Raw genomic sequence first — 22,888 nt, 5'->3', positions numbered from 1 at the left:
ACTTTGACAGTACTTTACCTCAGTGCACGATTAGGCGCCGAACTGGCAACACGGGGAAGTGCGTGGTAAAAACTTAAATAGAAGCTCAAAGCGAAAAAAGAAGGATGGAACATCATATTTCTAATAAGTAATGATATTGTGCATGTTATCATAGTTTTAATTTTCGCAGCAAAACCCACCAAAATTATTATTTTAGTTTAAAATACACTAAAACAAGTAATCCCGGTCAATTCGAGTCGCAGTATAACCCGACCGCCTTACGAAGCACCACGCGCTAATATACGTAATAAGACGATTCGTACTTTCTTAATTTGACACGATTTTATTGAATGTATGTACCGCTGTGTACAAATGTATAGCTAAACAAGCGCCAACTTTCTGCCGCATTTTTGTATCAAGCGCTGTATCTATAGTAGTGGTAAATCAATAGTCCCATGTAAAAGGGGGCGTGCCATTTACCGGGTACAAATCCCGGAAACCACGTCATATCAATTACTCGTATTTAAGACCCAAACATGAATCACAAAGTCGAAACAGTGGATATTACAAGGAAAATCTTATCTTGTTACCTATATGTATCTTTTTAAGACCGAATCAAGAGAAAAAAAACACCACTTCCAAAGATTTGAGCCTCTACTTATTTCAATTTGGATTATCGGGGTAACTCAAAATAGATAGGGTCTTTACATAATAAATAATATTACTATGTAATACCAGGCTCAGCTCAGATGATTCAGCTCATGATTCTGAGTTAATATCAAGCGGAATTTTCCGTCCTTCAGTATTCAGTATTCGCTACGATGTCACATACATTCCGTACAAGTACGTACAGGTAGCCATACAGGTGTGTGACATCGTAACGAATACTGACGGGGATGGTTCAGACCATGATTTTGAGTTGATATCAAGTGGAATTTCCTGACGGAAAATTCACAAAAATTGTAGTCCTTTTTAAATTATTTCCAGTTCCATACTTTTGCAACGGGAAATTCCACTTGATATCAACTCAGAATCATGGTGTGAATCATCCTTCAAAGTTTGCGTTGCGATGTTACTAACATCCTATACAGTCAAGAGGAGGCAAACACAATATTCCCAGACGTAGAACAAACGTACTTCAGGCAAATGTTTGTCTGACTGGGAATCGAATATCGGACCATTTGCACTGTAAGTACACAAGTTCAACCTACATAGCAATAACAAAATGCAAGTATATGCTCCGTTTTAACTAGGAAGAACACAGTGTTGCGAGTTGTATGGCCACAATGTACTAGTCTCTATAAATAAGCCATACAATTACATTAAGTACATAAACTCCTCTACTTTCCACCGAGGAAATCAGAGACTATAGAATTTAATTTGCTTCGATCCTGACATACTTCTCTTAAGATTGGTTCCTCTACATTCATCAATTGTTTCATATACACACGCCGGTTCAGAGAAGATCGTATTGAATCTTTTCTGAGGACATCTCGAATTTGGTCAATGCCGAACCACAACCCATAAGTCATATAATTAAATAAATAAATATGCCTAAATGTGTGTAAATTATAAATTCGGATGAATTGGGAGCAAAAATCATAATATACGGACAACTGCTGATCACCCCAGGCATATTAAACCGACTAAGGAATTACGTAGGTAAAGGTATTACATGGATATTTTCTCCAAATAAAATAGGCGTTAAGCAGGATACAAACAAAGCGTATAGAGAAAACCCCATTAGAGTCTTTTTGAAAAATCACTTTCGGATGTGATTTATATAGTATAGTATATATAATTATGAACGTATATAATATAGTATATAAAGGAAGTATAATGTAATGGCGGAGGCATGTAGGTGTTTGTTTTTTGGATCAGATATGTACAGAATTATGTTGCTGCCTATATTGCTTCTCTTTATTTTGAGAATAATAATGGGTGGAAAATGTGTTGTACCTGGGTGTAATAACAAGGATCATCATTTATACCCAAAAACAAAAATAAAAGATACATGTCTGACATCTATGAACTAAAAAGTTAAACGTAGGCAACTCTAAACTGCGCCATGTTTTTATTTTTTGGCGTAGCCTGGAAAGTCCCTCATTCCTTTGGTCTATATATGTATATAGTTATAAGTGAATACGAAACTTGATGAACACAATAAAGCGCAGCTATTTCCTCCTTTAACTTAGTTATTAATTACGATACTTGATGAGCAGTGGGACAAACGTCAAAACGGGCACAACCAAATACTACCTACGATGATATTGTTGATTTCTTCAGAAGTAATATTACCGTACCTATATATAATTTACTGCTCTAAGTACCTACTTGTAATAATTTCCTTTGAGAAATATGATGTTATCGAAGTAATAGTCAAAGTCCCATTAAAGTTACTTTAGCTATGGCGTATTACAAATACAAAACGGAAATACATGTTTTTTCCAAGACGTCGTCTGTATTTTTAGTAGTAACCACAGAATAAGGAATAGAACTTCCCGCCGACCTGATTACTATAGCCATAGAGGGCGCCAATCAGCTCGCGACACCAAACCCTTCAGGACTCCGATACCGACCCTGCCGGCGGCGTGGTCGACGATTTCCCTTAATATTTTTTTCAAATATTTTTTTCCTCTCAGATGACGCCCTGAGCCGAGGTTCGCGCTCAACTGGGCACCCTCAGGCCTGTTGTCTTAAACGTTGTACCGGGTGAGAGCCTTCAGCGCTCCCCATTTGTCCGACCAAGTAGTTAATACCATCTGCGGCAAATCTACAATAAGCCACGTCAAAAAAAAAAGGAATAGAACTACGTATAGAACTGCAACTCTCCGCTTTCCACCAGTGGTTAGTAGCTCGTAGGTTAACGGCCTTCGTGGTGCAAGGTTGAGCGTTGTGCTCACAATCCGGAGGTGCCCGGTTCGAATCCCGGTGGGGACAAATCACAAAAATCACTTTGTAATCCCTAGTTTGGTTAGGACATTACACGTTGATCACCTGATTGTCCAAAAGTAAGATGATTCGTGCTTCAAAAGGCACGTTAAGCCGTCGGTCCCGGTTATTACTTGCTTTTAGCGGCTCAATAATAACCCTGACACCAGGGTTGAGCTAGGTTTACTTCCGTTTCTTACGTTGTCAGTACTTAACTGATTAGGGTTGTTTGCTTGTACACATTGGGTGAGACGGAAAAATAAATAACATACTTCTTAGGGTTACGAAAAAGGTTTCTTATCGCAACAACCAAAGTCCTCACAAACCAAGTCGCGGTCGGAAAGGAGTATTTAAGTAAATAAACCAAATCCTATTACATTAGGAGGATTACAAACATACACCAGATCGCAGATTCCACAAGTTTTTCTCAAATCTCTGTACATTTCGAATTTCGAGGTAGGGATTAAAACCATGTTCTTATGAAGCTTAATACTTAAGTAACTTTCGTATTTCGAAACTTTCTTTTTTGTTCCAGGGCCGTTAAGTACCTAGAGTTAGTAATAATTTATTTAATATACTAAGAAATGACGAAATGCCAAAGAAATAAAATATATCATAAATACACAACATATGCTCGAATAGAAGATAAAAGTGAAGTTCATTATGTGAAATCGGTTGGAACAAAGTTTTTGAGATCTGGAGATATTACAAAATATAGATCGATTTAGAATTTGACTGGGGGTAGCCGACCGGGTGCGAATCTCGTAGGTTTACGTTGCAGAGAAGAGGTCCAAATTGTGCTGATATTACTAGTCGCTTACATTTCAATTACATTCCAATGTCAGAGGTACATCCATTGCAAGATGAAGCAAGTAGCAACACCTCACCGAGCTTTCCGTTAGTAGACCAACGTGATAGTTGGTGAAAACTGCACTTAAGATAAATTAATAACACATTAGTTATTATTATTGAGTATGGCAGACAAAAATAAAATATCCTGCGTGGATCATATATCCAGCTTAAGCTCCCCCAACCAAGTCTCTGCCGCATCCGTCACACAATGCAGCTCGGCTATGCTAACTGGGAACCGGTGCAGAGGGCACTCGTTGAGATATGGTTTGATCCGGGTGACCACATTCACAATATGGCGACTCCTTTAAGCCCCATTTATGTAGGCGATGGTTTGACTTTCTTTGATTGGTCCTACACCGGTTCAGTCGGGTCCAGATTTTCCGTTTGGAGTCAAAGCCAGGGACCCTCCGCGAGGGGTCCTGAGTAAGGTACGAATTTGTGGCGTCGAACATGTTCCACTCCAGCCTCCACGTATCTTCCACAGTGCTCATTAAAGCAAGTCCGGTACCGGAGATCGGTGGTAGGAACACAGTGACTTCCACAGGACAACAGTGACTAGTGTTAATAATTTTGTAGATAACAAATGGGACTGCAGCGATGGAGGGTTAGACTGGCTGGCTATGGAGAGGGAGAACGGGACAGTCAAGAGGAAGATTGTTGACTACCACAAGCTCATGTGTCATCAACAGCTGTACAGGGGGAAACCGCTGCATAAAGTCATGGACATAATACGGGTGAGATATTATTATTATAATGTATATACTTACAGGGAGTTGGTGACATCGTAACGAATACTCAGGGGGATGATTCAGACCATGATGCTGAGTTAATATCAAGTGGAATTTTCCGTCTCAAAATATAATGAGCTGAATCATTCCTATCAGTATTCGTAACGATGTCACTTACGCCCCGTAAAAGTACATACAGGTAGCCATACAAGTAGGTATGGGTGTGAATACTGAGGGGGATAATTCAGACCATATGAAGTGGAATTTTCTGTCGGAAAATTCATGAAAATTTTAGTGCTTAAAATTTTTTTCAGTTCCATACTTTCGCAAATTCCACTTGATATTAACTTAGAATCATCGTCTGAATCATCCCTGTATATTCTACACAGAGCCTTTATTAAATATGTTCCTCTATAGGGTTACCATGCGCAACATGATAAAATTCTGTCACGGTCATTTAATCGGTTTTGACGACATAATTATGTCGTTTTGTCGATTGGTGCTAATATGTGAACCCAAAATGAGTCATGTCGTTCTGTCAAAATACGAAGAAAATCACGAGACACGCATGTTAGTGAAAATAACAAACTTATCGATTTCGAAAAAAAATATTGAATCGATCGATTATTTTATTTTGGTTACTAAAACTTATACTTCTTTTATCAATACTAGCTTTTGCCCGCGACTTCGTCCGTGTGGCGTGTTATAAAAGAGAGATCTTTGTGTGTGGGGAAGTGCATGTCAAATTTCAAGCATCTAACTTATGCAGTTTAGATTTTTTCATACAACATTTTTGTCCCGCTAACTCCCATTTTTCAAAATACAGCCATAACTAAACTTTATATTTACTAAAGTATGCATGCATGCTAAATTGAAAACTCGTATCTTACGCAGTTTAGATTTTTTCATACAAATGTTTTTTTCGCGCTAACTCCCGTTCCCGTGGGAATTTTGCAATATCCTGTTGCAACTAAGCTTTAAGTTTACTAAGGTACCTGCATGCCAAATTTCAAGCGTCCAACTTAAGCGGTTTAGATTTTTCATACTAAAGGATTTTCCCGCTAATTTCCGTTCCTACGCTACGCTACGTCCATTCCAAATTTCAAGTGCCTACGTTTAGCCGTTTAGGCTGTGCGTTGATATGTCAGTCAGTGAGTCAGTCAGTTTCTCCTTTTATATATTTAGATAAATAATGTAGTGCTGTGCAGTTTCTTGTATTTTTCTCGTCTCAGCCGTAATACCTTGCGCAATGAGGTAGATTCAAAAATGTAAATTGACCTTCAACCAGTTTAACCACTTAATAATTACGTTAAATAAATGATTCTAGTTCTGATATTTATTCTTATTGAAAATAAAGTTTTACGATAGACCCCAATATCACCTGATAAATGCAATTGTTTTGTATTTGCTTAGCCAATAGAGTTAGTTTATATAATTAAAAAAATAATAATAAATAAAATAATTAATATTAATATTAATAATAATATTATTTATTAATTTTGTTAATTTTATATCCCGCATAAACTTGTTATGGAGGTAGTGATAGTTGCCATACTACGGCACCCGCACATTGCGCGCATGTACGTATATCAATAATTAAATTAACTTTTATTAGCTATTAGTAAATCAATATCCTGGCACATTCGTGTACCTTGCGGCAGGTGACTGATGGTTTTTACGCCTGCTTCCTCTTTTATTTTCTTTTTTATTTTAAGTATCTACTCTTTATATATTTACTTTTGAAATGAATGGCATAGACTGAAAATTTAAATCAGCCAGTGTGCTGTGTCCACAACTCAAATGCGATTTTAGCAGCAATAATTAAAAAACGTACGCAATTCCCCCTTGATTGCGCCGGATTAAAAAGGCACCCACTTAATTCTAAATTAATTCCGCGGTTCATGTGTTTTTCGTACCAGTGAACAAGGGTTATGTCCTAGTTATTTCCCAAAAGAAGGGTTCGTGTAAACGATGCGGGTGGATTTTGTTTTCTTCCATCGCGGAAAATGTCAGTAAATATAAATATGTGATGTATTTTCTTTCAACAGTCGTTTATACTATGTTTTTCTAAGAGTAGGTAAGTAATATTATAAAACCATGGTATAAGAAGACCAGGTATGCTCAATCCTATGACAAGCCGCCATTGCTAGCCCATGATGACATAAGTGTTACCATTTAATTGGTATCTCCAACATTCCAAGGACGTAAATTTTATTATTGAAAATTAAGTGAATTACTGACTAATGTATTGAATTACTATTACTTATCTCATATATAAAAATCATTTAAACTGTAAGTAAATCTCTTACTAAAAATTCAAAATTTTGCAAAGTAAATTAAAAACATTGGACGTGGGTAAATTATTTTTTACAAAATGGCAACGCAGGGTGGAATTACCTACATCAGCTGGGCTAACCAAGAAATGCTAGCTGTCAGTTTTGCGCATAAGTAGGTACTTATGCTCAAAAACCAGGTGGTTTTATTGTACCATGATATAACTGGCAAACGCTAATATAAAAGTAAGTATTAAATGGTTTATCTTTTCAACCGAGAAAAGCATTACAGTTGTTGATGTTCAGGGCATTCCAAATATTTAAGGATGTTTTTTTGTCAATGTTTCGGGTGTCAATTATTACGGGTGTTTTGTCAATGTCATTGACACATTGATTACCTTGTTTTAAAATTAAATAAAAAAATATCCCTGGTTCCTGATTGTTTCACAAATATACCCCATTAGGTACGCGCAATATCTACAGATTATGTTTAATATCTTTGCTTTCATATTCAGATGATGCCATGACAGTGAACTTGAAATCGTGTTGTTGTGTAAAACTCATGAACGTCTAACAACGTGTGTTATTACGTCAATATCTTTTATTTGACGTGATCATTCCGACTTGTTTTAATAACCCTTATTAGCTTATCTGTCCTCTAACGTTAATTATTGTCTTGTTTATTAGTTTCGTAATCCTTTTATCTTGTTACGACTTGCTAACGACTCGAGTTTTAAAAGTATTTTTAGTTCTGTTCATCAAGATTATGCAATAGCAATAGTTGATTGCCCCTATATAATTAAATCCGTGAAGGCTCAGTGGTGGAATCCCTTTCTTTCCAAAGTCTTTCAAAGTCTTTTTGACTGCTTTTGGGTTTGTTTTCGAATTAATCTTACCTTATTTAATCCAGAATTACTCAATTGTATAATAATATTTAATGTTCTTTTTTAAAAAGAACGTCTAAGGCCCTGTGCCGAGGTTTTTCTTGCAGCTTCTTTTTTGTAAGAAGCTGCAGTAGTTTTAGGCGGATGAGACATTCGTTATGTAAAAATTGACGATTCAAAGTGTAACTATGTTACCTACTGAATAAAGATATTTTTGAATTTGAATTTGAAGTTTATCTTACGCAAGCAAGACAAACCAGCAATTTGAAAGACAAGTATTTAAGTTTACAGAAGAAAACTTTAACAGACTTCAGCTTTTGAAGAAACTTATAATACTTTACAATTTGATAAGTTTGCGTTTGACACGTAGCACTTTGATCAAATAAAATTTGATATTTTTGATGAATATTCTTAAACACGGTTTTGATTGTATACTTTTATTTATAAAATTTTATTGACTATTAAAATGTGGTAGGTAAACAGGGTGTTAGTGACACCGTAAAAAAGTATAAGGGATAATTCAGACCATGATTCTGAGTTGATATCAAGGGGAATTTACCGTAGCAAAAGTATATATTCCACTCGATATCAACTCGGTCTGAATCATCCCCCAAAGTTTTCGTTACGATGTCACTAATACCCATACGTACCCGTACAGTTACCTGTACATGTGTTGTACAGGGTGTAAGTGACATTGTAACGGATAAATACTCAGGAGTATGATTCAGCTCATGATTCCGAGTTAATATCAAGTGGAATTTTCCATCGTAAAAGTATAGAATTGAAAATAATTTAAAACATTCTCAAAAGAACATGAATTTTGCGACGGAAAACTCCACTGATATTAACTCAGAATCATGAGCTGAATGATCGCTCTCAGTATTGGATAAGGATCACTGACACCCTGTGAAGGAATCTGTAGTTCAGTATTTAGTATACATAATATTGTCTGACCATCTGTGAAATACATACATACAAAAACAGCCTATTTACGTCCCACTGCTGGGCATCGGCCTCCCCTCAATCAACCGCAATGAGGTATCTGTGAAATAAATACAATTTATCAGCTAGTCAAAAAAATTCGTCCAGATATTGACCCGTGGGCTGATTGGGAAATAGTATGAGTTTGTTTTTGTAATGTTAAAAAGGAAAGGATCTGAAACGTTTGTTCCGGAATGTTAATATACACAATACAGTATACACAAAGGCGACGTCCGATCTGGTTATATAGTGTTCATTTACAGGCTCACAGCTAGCGTAACAAAAAAAAAAAACAGTCGCTACCTATTCAAATGGAAATACGGACCAGACGAATGCTATGATAGATTCAATGGGAAGTTTGTTTGTTTTTTTGACGTGACTTTTTGTAGTTTTAGTCAGACAGGCAGTCGCTTATGTAAAAAAGCTAAGCTAAATTAGGTAAGCGGACCCTGTGAAAAACGGGATAATGCTAGGGAGATGATATGACTTTTTGTAGTTTTGTCTCATATGGCTACGGTTTATGGCAGTTAATGTAATATTTTCCATTTAAATGGGAATACCCGTTCCGTTCCGTTTAAAGAGTTCCCAGTTGGGTCCAGCACAGGGCGTCGTTTGACAGGATTATATGTATTTGAAAGAATTAATCGACTTTAGTGGGCGGAGAGTGGAAAATAGCTCACCGTCGGGGTCCGTATCGGGGTTCTGAAGTGTTTGTTGTCGCGAATGACTAATCACAACAGATAACGTAACATAAGCTCACGACTATAGTCCAATGGGGTTAGAGATTCAACCATCATAAGATGAACTAAGCACTCAAGCCTCACCGAGGCTTCTGTTAGACCAACGTGAAGATGTTTGATGACTGATCAATAATCATGTTTAGCCGAATATGGTAACATGCGTAAAGTTGATTGGTCAGTACAAAATGGCCGAAATTTTCTTTTGAATATTATATTACCAATAGGCATTCATTATTTATAATTTGGTTTTAATTTTATTAAATAGCGGCATAACATGATATTCTTGTACACTACTTAAATATAGTAAGTACCATGTTTCTGAGCAAATAAATAATTTGAATTTCATTCTCAACATGCTTTAGATGAACATTACATTTTCTAGTGATACTCGTTTTGTCCTACGAAGTATATTAATTACTGTTTCATACAGACATCCATACTAATATTATAAATGGGAAAGTTTTTGTTTGTCCTCACGGCGAAACGGGGCGACGTATTAACGTGTTTTTTAAGTGGAAATAGTTGAAGGGATGAAGAGTGACATAGGCTAATCGTTGTCTCTTTCTAACCCCCTCTACTTTCCTAAAATGGGGGGGGGGGGGGGGTGGAAGTTTGTGCAGAACATGCCGCAATTATCTGACTATTTGTAATTGACAAAAAAATCGTGTTTTTTTTTTAAATCTCTCCCCTTCAAAGACGGAGTGAAATTTTATATGGGACTTTTAGCAGTTTTTAAGGTAGGAAGATATAAATTGGTACATAGACTCTTTGTTACCAACGAAAAATATCTGCCTTACTTTTTTTTTAATCTTCCCCAGCCCCTAAAGTACGGGATGGGAAATTGTGTGGCAGTCCCACAATTGTGTGGGACTGTCTACAAAATTAGTACAGGTTCTGTGACAGAAACGAAAAATATAATTTTATTAAAACAATGAAACCAAATGAAATACAACAATATTTAAACATTAAGTCTTTTTAATCGTAAATCAATCAGATTTTTAATAGCAATGCTATTATTCGGTAACAATAATCAATAGTATCGATACTATCGATATTTAGATTATTTAGGGGCTTACGAAATAATCGATTATTAACCGATATACAGTCGATTATCGGACAACACTACTTTGCTTACCGATTTCCGAAAATAAACTTGGTTTTGGATTCGGTATTACCGTTTTTCGGATTGGATTAATTCCGTAAATTTAGAATTATAATATTCCTGGACTTTTAAGGAATAAGACAATCGCTTTGGTTCTGTGTACTAAATCAGGAAAGGGCAACCCTGTTACCCCGAATGTAACGCGAGCGAAGCCGCGGGCAAAAGCTAGTACAAAGTATAAATCAGATGCAGCTTTGAGCTAGGTACTCTGAAAAGCCACATTCAACGACGGAGCTCGTTTAATTAACAGTTAGATAATAATGCTTAAGAGAAGGTCCATTTATTTTTCTGAAGTGTGGTTTTGGTACGATATAAGTTTAGTGCACTAGGATATTTATAAAAAAAGAAATGTAGAGAGAGCTTTATATTGATAGTCTGTATTATGTGGAGGTGAACGTCATGTCTTATAAGGAAGTGAAAGAATTATTATTGAATAGAATAGAATAGAATAGAATAGAAATCATTTATTTTAGATATAAAAGTATTGGTATAACAGTAGGAGTGAACATAGTAATTACAAACTTATTTCTAAAAAGGGACGTCAGCTCAGCAATATGTTGTGACACTCCGACATTGAGGGAGTGCCACAACGCTGATTTTCAGCTGTGCCCCCAAAAAAACACTAAAAAATAAAATATAAATGCTTAAATCTAGATAATCAAAACAAATTAAAATTAATGAGCTGTGTTTAAAGTGTGCATGTAGAGGGTGTAATTGCATGTATTTGTTAGGATGTGTGTGCGTATGTTCGTTAAGAGGGTGTGTAATAGTGCATGTGTGTGTGTGTGAATAGGGTATATGTCAGCATGTGAGACATACGGCCCAGATAGTTAGGATAACTATAGGTAAATTAAGGTCGCGTATATAAATTGTTGCCGGTTGTCATACAATTTTTGGCCTTTGATAGACAAGAATGAATGAAAGGAGCGTGGCGCTTAATTTAATGATGATGAACATATATTCAACATATTTGAACATGTTTCAGATGATGCGTCAGACATGTCCGGAGCCGTGCGAATGCGAGATGACCCACGTGGTGGCGGACCGCGCCGGCGCGGTGATCCCTCTCATCACTGTCGACTGCGCCGGTAGGGGCCTCGGGGAGCCCCCACAGACACTCCCCCCGAGGACCACCACTCTTCGCCTCGAGGGCAACAAGGTAACACGGTACGATGCCTTTCTTAATGTTAGGTAGACTTGTAGGCTCGTGTTAGGGTCTGGGGTACTGTACCATCTATATGTTACAGTCAGAGCACTGACTTTTTTTTTGACGTGACTTATTGTAGATTTGCCGCAGATGGCATTAACTACTTGGCCGAACCAATGGGGAACGCTGAAGGCTCTCACCCGGTACAACTTTTGAGACAACAGGCCTGAGGGTGCCCATATGGGCGCGAACCTCGGCTCAGGGCGTCGCCTGAGAGGAAAAATATTTGAAAGAATTAATCGACCCTAGTGGGTCGATAGCGATAAGCGCTGATTGAGGGAAATAGTCGACCACGCCGGCGTGGTCGGTATCGGGGTCCTGAAGTGTTTGGTGTCGCGAGCTGATTGGCTGCCTCTATGGCTCAGAGTACTGACATAAGCAGTGTAAATACATATTCTAGTAGACGATTCTAGCATGGATCACTCTCCATAGACCCATATTGGTACCAATGAGTTGAGTTGAGTCTTTTCTTATTAAGTAGATCTATTTTGACGAACTTAACCCGCCCGGATAGCTTTCTTGGGATTCCGAAATAAAATATTTAAACAATAGAGAGTGAATGTTAAAAGGATATCAAGTTTAAATTAAATTCATTTGCCAGTAGATTAAGTTTCTGTTATATATATCAAAACATAGTGACTTAATAATATATGACTAAGTAACATGTAATCAAAAACGATATATGAAGAGCTGTTTAATAACAGAAGATAAAAGGAAATGAAGCTAAGTATTGAACAACGTATAAATGAAAAAGCTTCTACTTTTAAACTTGTCTACATAGTTCTTTTTAAAGTTGGAAGTAGTTTTTATAAAAAATACTTTATCAAAAGTTCCACTGAATGAGGGAAGTCCAGGCTATGTTCCCCAAAAATATTTTTCTATTTCCTCATTACTCGGGTACATAATTATTCGAAAATATAATGTAATCGCAGAAGCATATATAAAAATAATTGTTGTTTGATATTTAGATCACATTATGTATATATTTATATTGATATTGTTTCTTTTATTTTGATCACAATAACAAAGAACGTCTCTTATCCATGAAATTACAAGGTTAAACGTAGGAAAATCTTCATTGTTTTGAGGAACGTGGCCTGAAAAGTCCCTCATTGTAAAGAATCAAATCAAATCAAATCAATTTATTTGCGAGAACACATAGAATACAAAAAAGGTGGTAAAATAATTTAAATAACAATGTTGTGATGTGTTCGGCCTGCATGCAGGCGTACAAATATACATAAGAAAATAAAAAATAAAGAAATGGTACATTGAAAGAAAAGAAGAGTTTTCAAAGTAGGTACTTCTTGTAATGACACTAGTATTTTTTTTTAAATATTTGATTATTGTAATAGTCTGGACGACGTACATTTCGTTACGACTGTCAAAATCTCTGACGTGAACCTCGACACTGTTGACCCAAAATCATGTTTCACAAGACATTATCGTAAATTAAAAACGAAGTCGTTAAGCTGTTTACTTCGCGGAAATATACCTACTGCAATTACTTCAGTGCTTCAATACAAGTACCTATACGTCTGTTTGTTTGTTCATTACCTTCAATTCAGCCGAGTAGTTGGAACGTGACACTAAGCTGATGTAGCAGAATTTGCAAACGAATAAATAAATACGGGTTTAGGGTTCCGCGTACTTGAAAATGTTTACAATATCTGTCGATGCCATGAGGGTCTCATTGGCAGTTGTTACGTATTGCCTTCTGGACTCACCATTAGTTAAGCATTCTTATACACTATTTTTTTATTACATTAGTTAAGCGTTTCCATATCCTTGTTTATCAATCCCAGAATTTAAACTTAGGTATATTGTATAAAACTAGCATAAATAAACATTGAATTAATTATTCTATATTCAAACTTGCTACACACCACCACCAGACGCCACTCTGCATAACTTCGCTAGCAATCATAAAAAAATAAATAAATTGTTTTAAAAGCGTATTTTTGACGGTAATTTAGCACGGGCCTTATCCGACACGCCCTACAAGTGTAGGTACTTGTGAGAATCGGTAATTTTACAGAAGAGCTTTTTAAACTTTTTATAATTTTCAAAACGTTGTGGTTCTGCGAGCTTTTTATAATTAAAGGTAGCGATTCTTTTTAATCCCGGTTTCGAGGGTTCTTTTTTCAATTTATTAAACCAGCGAAGTCTAAGTGAATAAGTTGCAGTTTACCGTTTAGTACGAGTAATTCTCGAGAACCCACTTGAGTTATAAAATAATCTACTTCACTCATATATTGCTTACATTGCCTAAAGATTGCCACTTAGCTTGGCGACTGAAATCCGATATATTTGTTTATGTTACATGTCGTTTAGCAACTGCCCTTGTTTTTTATCGTTCTTAGAAATCTTAACGAAGCATTTCTATGTGTGGGAATGTTTATCGGGTGTTATATTTTAATGTACTTGGAATGCCTGCTTCCTTGTGCATAGGAGTCGACGTCCATGTGTCCTGCACTGCTTGTTAAATATACATATAACTCAAATACATGTTGCGGGTACTGAAAGGCACGTAACGAATGAAAGCGAATTTACGTTTGATATTTTACACACAATACATTGTAATGTATGCAGCGAGTTAGAAACACAATATATTCCGCTTAGTGTGGGAGGGTTCCGCCTGAGCCGGCAACGAATCGGATGGGTTTAATGCAAAAGAAACATTTTATTGTGGTAGATAATACCAGGAATGAAGTCGGTTAAAAATACGAGAGCAACCGACAAATTGGCGGAGAAAATATACTAACAAAACACATTGTTAACATAAATATCTTATATACGTCCTAATTCTGGGCACAGGCTTCCCCTCAGTCAATCGAAGCACAGGAGCGTCTTACTTTTTAGGGCCATCAGGTGATTCATGACTGCAATCTTCTACTAAACAAAGGACAGTAGGATAAGTATCTGATAACCAAAATCACCTAGCAGATAGTGTCCTCTGACACTTATTCGACAGCTATTATCAGAGGGTTTATCAGCAAGTGGCTGGCAAGGAGCTGTATCGCGCCCCTCTTCGTATACCCGTATAAATATAAGGTTCAGTCCATACTGAACTTATTCCGTTGGCTTCAGATTTAAACCCGGCTTGGTGCAGCATTCTTTCGTCTTGTTTTTTTCATGGATTTTACGTCGTTGGAGGATTTTTTTTACGTACCTATGTTGTTACTACTATGAGTACCTATTTGGACAAATGAGGTGTCAGATAATTAGTCCTTATCGCCGTTCGGGGAGTCGCTGTCAACGCCATAATTCGTAACTGTAACTTAAAGAAATAAAATACAGATAGTTGTAAATATTCTTTAGTTGGGTTTTTGTTATAAACATAATAAATATGTCTGGGTTTTTTGGAAATTACTATAAGTATCTTTTGTATTTTCGGCGTTTAGCGTTGACAAGCATATTATAATATTCAATCTTAGGTACAAATAAACTAGGTAACTGTTAGATCTGTACAAATTATACCTCTAATATAATTAAGTAATATAAAATTCTTCGTGATTTTTTAATAAACGCAAAAAAAAAACTAGCCAAAATACGCAAAATAGGCGCTAACGTAATTTTTCTTCTCCGCACCACATTTTTTTTGGCGTGACTTATTGTACCTCTAGATTTGCAGCGAATGGCATTAAATGCCTGACCGGACACAAATGGGGCCGCAGAGGCTCTCACCCGGTACAAAATTTATAACAACAGGCCTGAGGGTGCCCAGTTGTGCGCGAACCTAGGTTCAGGTCGTCGTCTGAGAGGATACCCTAGTGAGTCGATAGATTCTGTCACATACGAAATCGTCGACCACACCGGCGGGGTCGTTATCGGGGTTCTGATGTGTTTGTTGTCTTGAGCCGAATACATCCCGCGTAGGGACGGTACTGAAAAGTATCGGTGCCCGAAGGATCCTGACGACCCGATTACGCTTGTTATAGACGCGAGGCATAGTATGATTTGTTATTAAAAACATTGTAAGAGGTATTCTGATCAGGAAGATATGATCTATATTTTTATTTAGTCTGAGTTAGGCCGTATGTCATAAGAGTTACAAGATTTCCCTTCAGATAGGTACGAAAGTTCACGTACTTACCTATTATTTGATGAAACTTGTTGAACTCTGATCATCATGGTCCACCCTTATTTAAGTAAGTACGTATATATTTCTTCTCTTTTCCTATTTATTATACATTGTATTTCCAGATCAGTACGATAAGAGGTATAATACAAAACCCACACTATCAGAAATTGGCTGATTTGTATCTGGACAACAACAGCATATCAGCTGTGAAGGAGTTGGACGGGTCTGAATGGTTCACCGCGTTCCGTGTGCTGAGTCTTCGAGGAAACTTGCTTAAACAGGTAAGTATTTAAAATGAATTAAGTGAGAAATCCTCCACTAAGTCGCACTGAAACAGCTTTCTAACCGTTATCTCGTTTTTGGTGGGGTCCACTTAACTAACCTGAAGATTTGATAGGTCTGGATTTTTAGAAAAGCGACTGTTCTTACGTTACTAAATTGTCACGTACCTGATGTTTGATTTGATCTGTGAAATTTTCTTTTGAAACGTTTTCGTGATGTCTTGGGAAATGAGATACGTATTGATTAGAGAATATGAAGGGCGACTTCATTTTGAAATTCAGAGTCATGCTCATGCTCGACTGAGAGAGACAATCGTGTGATAAAACGCTTTCTTAATAAAGATATTTTCTTTTCGAAAGAATCGTGCTTCTACGGAGACCAATATTGATATACAAGCATTTTGTCATTTATATAAAGGCCACTGGATAAAAAACTTAGAGCACACTGTTCCTTATCAAATAATTTTCGATTGTCTATGGTAATTATATTAATTTAAATTAATAAACCTTACCAGACAACGGGTTTCTTATCAGTTACTATTCTAAATATTGAATAATATATTCTGTTATTCAATAGATTGATCCTTATGATGTAAATCAGAGCGGTCGGTTTATTTATGTAGACAGGAAGGGATGGAACCTTCAAACAATACTACCGTTTGTTTCGTAACAATTAGTTAAGCTTTATTTGGAGTGAATTGCTTATCAATAATTCAAATATATTTCGGATAACAGGACTTTGTATATGATCGATTTGATAGGTTGATACAAGAGAGATGACAATAACACCAATGCTTTTAACTAAGTTTAGCATAAACATGTCTTTTTTCCTTTAAGTATTTAGTTTATTTTCCTTAACCTTTGCAAACAGGTTTGGTAAACTATTCCAAAAATAAACTACCTTAACATACTTAGTCAATACGGATAAGACGGCGTAATGGGAAATCTTTACCAAAAAACCCACGATTGTGACGATCTTCCCTTAATCCCCTTGAATATTTCGACCCTCTGATGACATTTTTGTGCCTTGTTAAATATTTTGACTATATCCTTAATATTTTCTCGCAGATTCCCGTGTACGCGTTCGACAAGGCTTTGCAGGGAAACAACAACATAATGCATGTGTTTCTCGGCCACAATCCTTGGAGGTGCGACTGCCACTTCATTCCACGGTTCCAGGGTCTGCTCCTCAAGTATCGTCGCGTCATCCGCGACTTGCAGGACATCAGGTGCTCGAAGAGCGACGATAAGACTATTTCACTCGCTCAGGTAATATATTTATCTCTGTCTCTATCCCTTTTCTTCACCCGTTCCTGATCAGTCATCAAATTAGCTGTGATATTGACATATTTTCAACGTAGGTATACCTACGATCCGACAGACGTTGCGCGTCGTCTTGTCCAAACAATATAGTGAGTTATCTTTGCGAGTTCTTTAAAATAACTCACTCACTTTTTCTGAAACTCTCCAATTTTCCAAGCAAATTTTCTTGCTGTAAAGCATTACTTGGTTACTTATCAAGTTGAACGAATACAATTTTTATGTTTCTAGATTCCATTTTCAAGTGCGGTTCAAATAGGTGATGCGGACACAATAATTTTATCTAAAGGATTTTACGACAGATGTCCGTTCTTTGTTTCGAACTTTCATAAATTAAAAGATTACAGTGTCATGTTCGATTGGACTTAACTTTTTTAGATTGATCAAAATTAGTTCGTTTCGAATAATATAATATTCTTTGAATGGAATTATTTAGTCTCAATGTTATTTACTACAGATTCTTGCTATACGAACTCCACCACTTTTAAGTCGTATATTTTGCAATTTCGCTGACTTTGCTTTTGAACGTTTCAAATACTTACCTTAGAAGTGTTTTATTGATATTTGTGTTTTATTGTAAGTAAAATAAGTTCTGTTAAAGGAGAAAAAGTAGAACAGCGTAGCTTTGATGAGGCTTCCAATAAGGTCAGAGGTGATTCAGAGCACAAGGTAAATTAATGTAGCCAAACTTTTCGGGTGGGTAATTTAGATTTGGTAATCTCCCAATGTACATTTTCATCGTCAAAACACACAAACTGAAATTGGATGTAAATTTGTCTTTAACAACTTGTGGTTTTACCTCTGCCTAACGCGTAGTAAATACCTACATGTGTGTAAAATGCATGTATGTTTATTTGTATTGTAGGAGCTAATGATCACACAAAACAACGTTAGCTGTGCATTTAAGTCAATCGGCCTCTTCAGTAGTGTAGGTTGTGAGATGAATGACCGAAAACATCAATCTTTGTGTCAGGGTTATTATCGACCCGCCAAAGGCGCCTGATATGGCTCATGTAATGATTACATACTTATTTAAGTAAAAAGCTGGGTCCGAATGCTTCACCTTACTTTCAAACAATCGTATGACCTGCCTGCAAATCGATTCAAAAATTTTCTGCTCTCCATTATTTTCCCAGTCATAGGACGTGTTAAAAGTGGCTATAATGTTTCAAGATGAATTTTGATTAGTTGTGAATCTGCTCATCACGATTTCAAGGGTCTTGGTTAGTGTCTCTCTCCTTGGCATTTACTATTCCCATCTGATGTAAACCCAGTCCCATCTGCCTTCTTCGTACTTCTCTTCCACTTCACTTTATCAGACAGGTCACTCTCGGAGACATTGCACATGCACAGCTCCTTTTTGACCACATCCGCCCATCTTGTTTTTGGTTTTGGTTAGTATGGCGCTATTATTTACAGTGTGGCGAAATATTACCTGACTCCCTTAGTCTTATTCCACCAATTTATCCTTAACTTAGGGCCCCTTGAAGTAGTATAGTGTAAGCCTTATGGCGTATTTGTGGTTTGTATCTGTATAATATACGTCTGTGCACTTAAGTGCAAATGTACGGAGGTGACTTGTCGTCGCGTGTTCACTAATGTGACTACCGGAGAAGCGAAGTGCTTTCTACTAATACTGTCCAAGTAGACAGTATAATATATAGTCATGACAATAATTTACTCTATAAAATTTAATTTAAAATTCCTGTCCAAATGACATGACTGATGCATGTACTTAACTTATGTATTTTCTTGAAATTCTTGGACTATTCGATCGGTGGCCAAGATATTACAGGTGATATATTGATCGTACCATGAGGTTTCGGTCATTTTCCAACCAAGAATGAGGGACTCTCCACGCGACGTTTTCCAAAATTGCAGATGGCGCTGTTCAGGTTTCCCTTCGCTTAACCTCCTAATTTCATGGATAACAGACACATGCATCTTTTATCTTTGTTTTTTTATATGCCTCCGCCATTAGATTCTATTTTTGAATAATTACGAGTATGTACCCAGAGCATTGAGAAAATAGATAATTATCACGTCAAATCTGAACAGCTCTATTTATATTTTCCTTGGAGAATGTAGCCTGGAAAGTCCCAGATCGGATTCCGGCCAAGTTGCCTGTAATAAACCTCCGGTCAAAAATTGAATTTCGGCCAAATTGTGAAACTCTGGCCAAGTTGTGAATTCCGGCCAAGAACCTATTGAATTCTATGAGTGGGTATAAATCTACAATACATTTAATATCATGATCATACAAAAAAATCACAGTCGTATATTAGATTAGCGCCTAACGGACGCTACTGTTACTCATGCCACCAATCTACGTATATTATACCTGCAGGGTTTTTTACTATCAGGTCCAATATCAGGCTTAATAGTTTCAGGGATCAATATTGATTCTGAACATCTTTGCTTAAGATGGAAAGCATAATACTACCACATGATTTTTCGGAACATTCTAACAACTTTTGAGATTTGACAAAATATATCTTGGGGAATTTCGTTCAAAATTATTGAACGAAATATACACAGGACCACGAGTTACCGGCGTCGACTAAAAATTCACCATCACTAAAGTGGTACTTATGGCTGGTGGTATAGTGGCTTCTAAGGAAAACACTTACGGTCAATACTTTGCCTTTGTGTAATAAAGGTAAAGTTACCTCTCGCACCATGACACACATAGACAATAAATCGATAGTTCTCATACTTATAGGCGAATAACTATCGTCAAAAGGAAGAAGTATTTGGTTTTGTATCTAGGATGGATAAAGTAGCTATGAAATAAAGAAACTTGATTTTCCAAAAGGGAAAATTTGCTGTTGAGCCTCTGTTTCGAAGAAGCTATTCGAAAGAATAAGATTTTATTTATTTAACTAGGTATCGATTACGAATACATTTCGTAGTGCATTTTATAATTATTGTAGGGTTTTTTTTCTCTTTTTAGTGTGCAGTCGGGTTTTTGCTTTTTTATTATATATATTTTTAATTATCACAATAAGTTGTACGTGAACTTCAGTAATAAAAATCTATAATTGTGTTGGAATAAATTAATTAACAACACTATCTTCTATAAAACGGCTTTACAGACTCGACGTTTCATTTCATGAATAATAAGCACTCTACTGACTCTACTTTGTAAATTCCTTTCCTTTGGTGACATCATATAATTCTATGAAGCTATTTTAATTGCACCCTCATCAGAGCACCAACAATAATGCTTTGAAGCTTGCAACTTTCTCTAAATTATGATACTACTTCGTTTCATTCATGAACTGAAAATGAAATTAGATACAGTTGCAATAAAGATCTTCGAGTAACTTTGTATTCAAGACTATAGATAGACCGACCGTCTAAATCAGACTTCGCCTGCGCGGTGCAGGGGCGCGGGGGTATGGGGACAGCGGGGACCGAGAGAGGTGCGGGGGCGGGCGCGCGAAGCGTAATAGATAGTTCTGAATTTTTTTTGACGTGACTTATTGTAGATTTGCCGCAGACGGCATTAACTACTTTGCCGGAGCAGTTCTGAAGATATGTAACGTCATAGTGGTTTTTGCACCGCGCAGGCGAAGTCTGATTTAGACCGTCTACCTATAATTTTTGAATAATTGCCGAACAATAATATTGTTTGTTTGTTTTCAAAAATTCTTGAATTATTATAAGTTTTACAACACTAAGTAACTGACACAGTCAAGTTCATAGTACTTATATTAAAATTTAAAACGTTTCGCCGGTTGAACCCTAAGAAAACTTTCTACAGTAGTTTTATACTTCTAGGTAACATGACAATAATGCAGATAACTTATTTATTTATACGTAATAATGTATTTACATTTTAGAAAAGGCATATTTTTGGAATCAAATACATTTAAGTAGTTTAACTCAATAACATGTCGGGTAGGTAAGCAATAATTTCGTTTAGCGTCAGACGGCGTACTCACAAGTTCACCACCCAATAACAATAATATTAATATCTTTAACCCTAACCTTAATATTCCACTTGATATTAACTCAGAATAATCAGTTGAATCATCCCCCTCAGTATTCGTTACGATGTTACTTACACCCTGTTCAAGTACATTCGGTAGCCATAAAAGTAGGTATGGGTGTTAGTGACATCGTAACGAATACTGAGGGGGATGATTCAGAGCATGATTCTGAGTTGATATCAAGTGGAATTTCCTGTCGGAAAATTCATGGAAAATTGTGTTTCTTTTTTTCATTATTTTCCGTTCCATACTTTTGCGACGGAAAATTCCACTTGATATCAACTCAGAATCATGGCCTGAATTCTCATTCAAAGTTTTCGTTACGATGTCACTAACACCCTGTATATAAATTCTCCTGCTTCCTCCATATTCATCATTCGTTTCAAGCGAAGTCTTATTATTCAATAAGACTATTGGGAAGGAAATTCCCAGTACTTCAACAGGTAATACTACTGGTAATAGGGAAGCGATTCAGAGTAGATTGTACTTGCAAAATCTTATTTAAAGACATCCCTACACAATCAGTTTAATAGTATACGTACTATTGCGAGTATTGTATTATTTAGTATTATCATCATCATCATCTCCCTAGTATTGCCCCGTTTTAATGTACTTAAACGGTTTGAGCTCGCGCGTAAATATAATCTAATAAAACGCAAAATGATACTATGTTAAGTTAAAAGTAATATCATTTTGACCAAGGATCAAGCAAAAATTGTGTAACATTTTTTTCGTGACCAATTTGTAGCTGACTTTGCTAATTGACGTATCTGTATTTTTTTGCCAAAGTGCTTTGTGTCTTATTCACGATTGCAAAAGGTGTACATCAGTTTCACCAAAAATGGCAGATACGCCAGTTCGCGATATCATCGACAAATTGAAGATTTACCTCGAATATTGTTCACAACTTCGGAAGCTCTTGAAGCGAAGCTTGCGTGATCAGAGATTTTGACAGCTATCACGAATGAAACTTATCAAAATTTTTTCGTTACCAGTGCAAGTTGGCCCTAGGTCGTATACATATTTTAAATAGTTAAAGCTCAATTTAGGCTGCGTTTCCTTTGACGCGGAGCTGTGCGGAGATGTGCAGGAATCGACCAATCACCGTGAGGGAGAGAGTGACAGAGCGTCTTCGTTTTTCGCTCTCTCGAACGTTGTGATTGATCAAATCCGCACATCTCCGCTCTTCTTAGCCCATCTCCGCGTCAGTGGAAACCCGGCCTTACACTGGTTTATGCATACATGTACACTAGCAGAAATCAACATTACCAGTAATTTTCCAATCGCGTGTAATATCATATTAGGTCATTCGAGTGCGAGTCGATTCGCTATAATAATAACTAGCTCAATCATCGAAATACACGTGGTGAAACTCTAGAATAACTTAATTGAGTTATTTAACATTTTATGCTTTTTTTTGTCGGGGTCAGAACGAAATCCAATACTTATTAAGCGGAATTTCTTATGAATT

At 36.6% G+C, this 22,888-nt stretch overlaps 1 protein-coding gene across 1 annotated transcript in view; it reads left to right on the top strand.

Annotated features, from left to right (window-relative positions):
- LOC126371950 (protein singed wings 2) overlaps positions 1 to 22,888 on the top strand; it is a 68,388-nt gene that overhangs the window by 40,281 nt on the left and 5,219 nt on the right. The window contains exons 6-9 of the mRNA XM_050017417.1: positions 4,339 to 4,496; positions 11,516 to 11,689; positions 15,944 to 16,102; positions 17,171 to 17,371. Of these exons, the coding sequence (XP_049873374.1) occupies positions 4,339 to 4,496; positions 11,516 to 11,689; positions 15,944 to 16,102; positions 17,171 to 17,371 (692 nt within the window). The remainder of the gene's footprint in view (positions 1 to 4,338; positions 4,497 to 11,515; positions 11,690 to 15,943; positions 16,103 to 17,170; positions 17,372 to 22,888) is intronic.

The sequence above is a fragment of the Pectinophora gossypiella genome, chromosome 13 (genome assembly GCF_024362695.1).
Source record: "Pectinophora gossypiella chromosome 13, ilPecGoss1.1, whole genome shotgun sequence".
NCBI lineage: Eukaryota > Metazoa > Arthropoda > Insecta > Lepidoptera > Gelechiidae > Pectinophora > Pectinophora gossypiella.
Note: the sequence above shows the minus strand (reverse complement) of the source record. Positions and strands in the feature narration are given on the sequence as shown.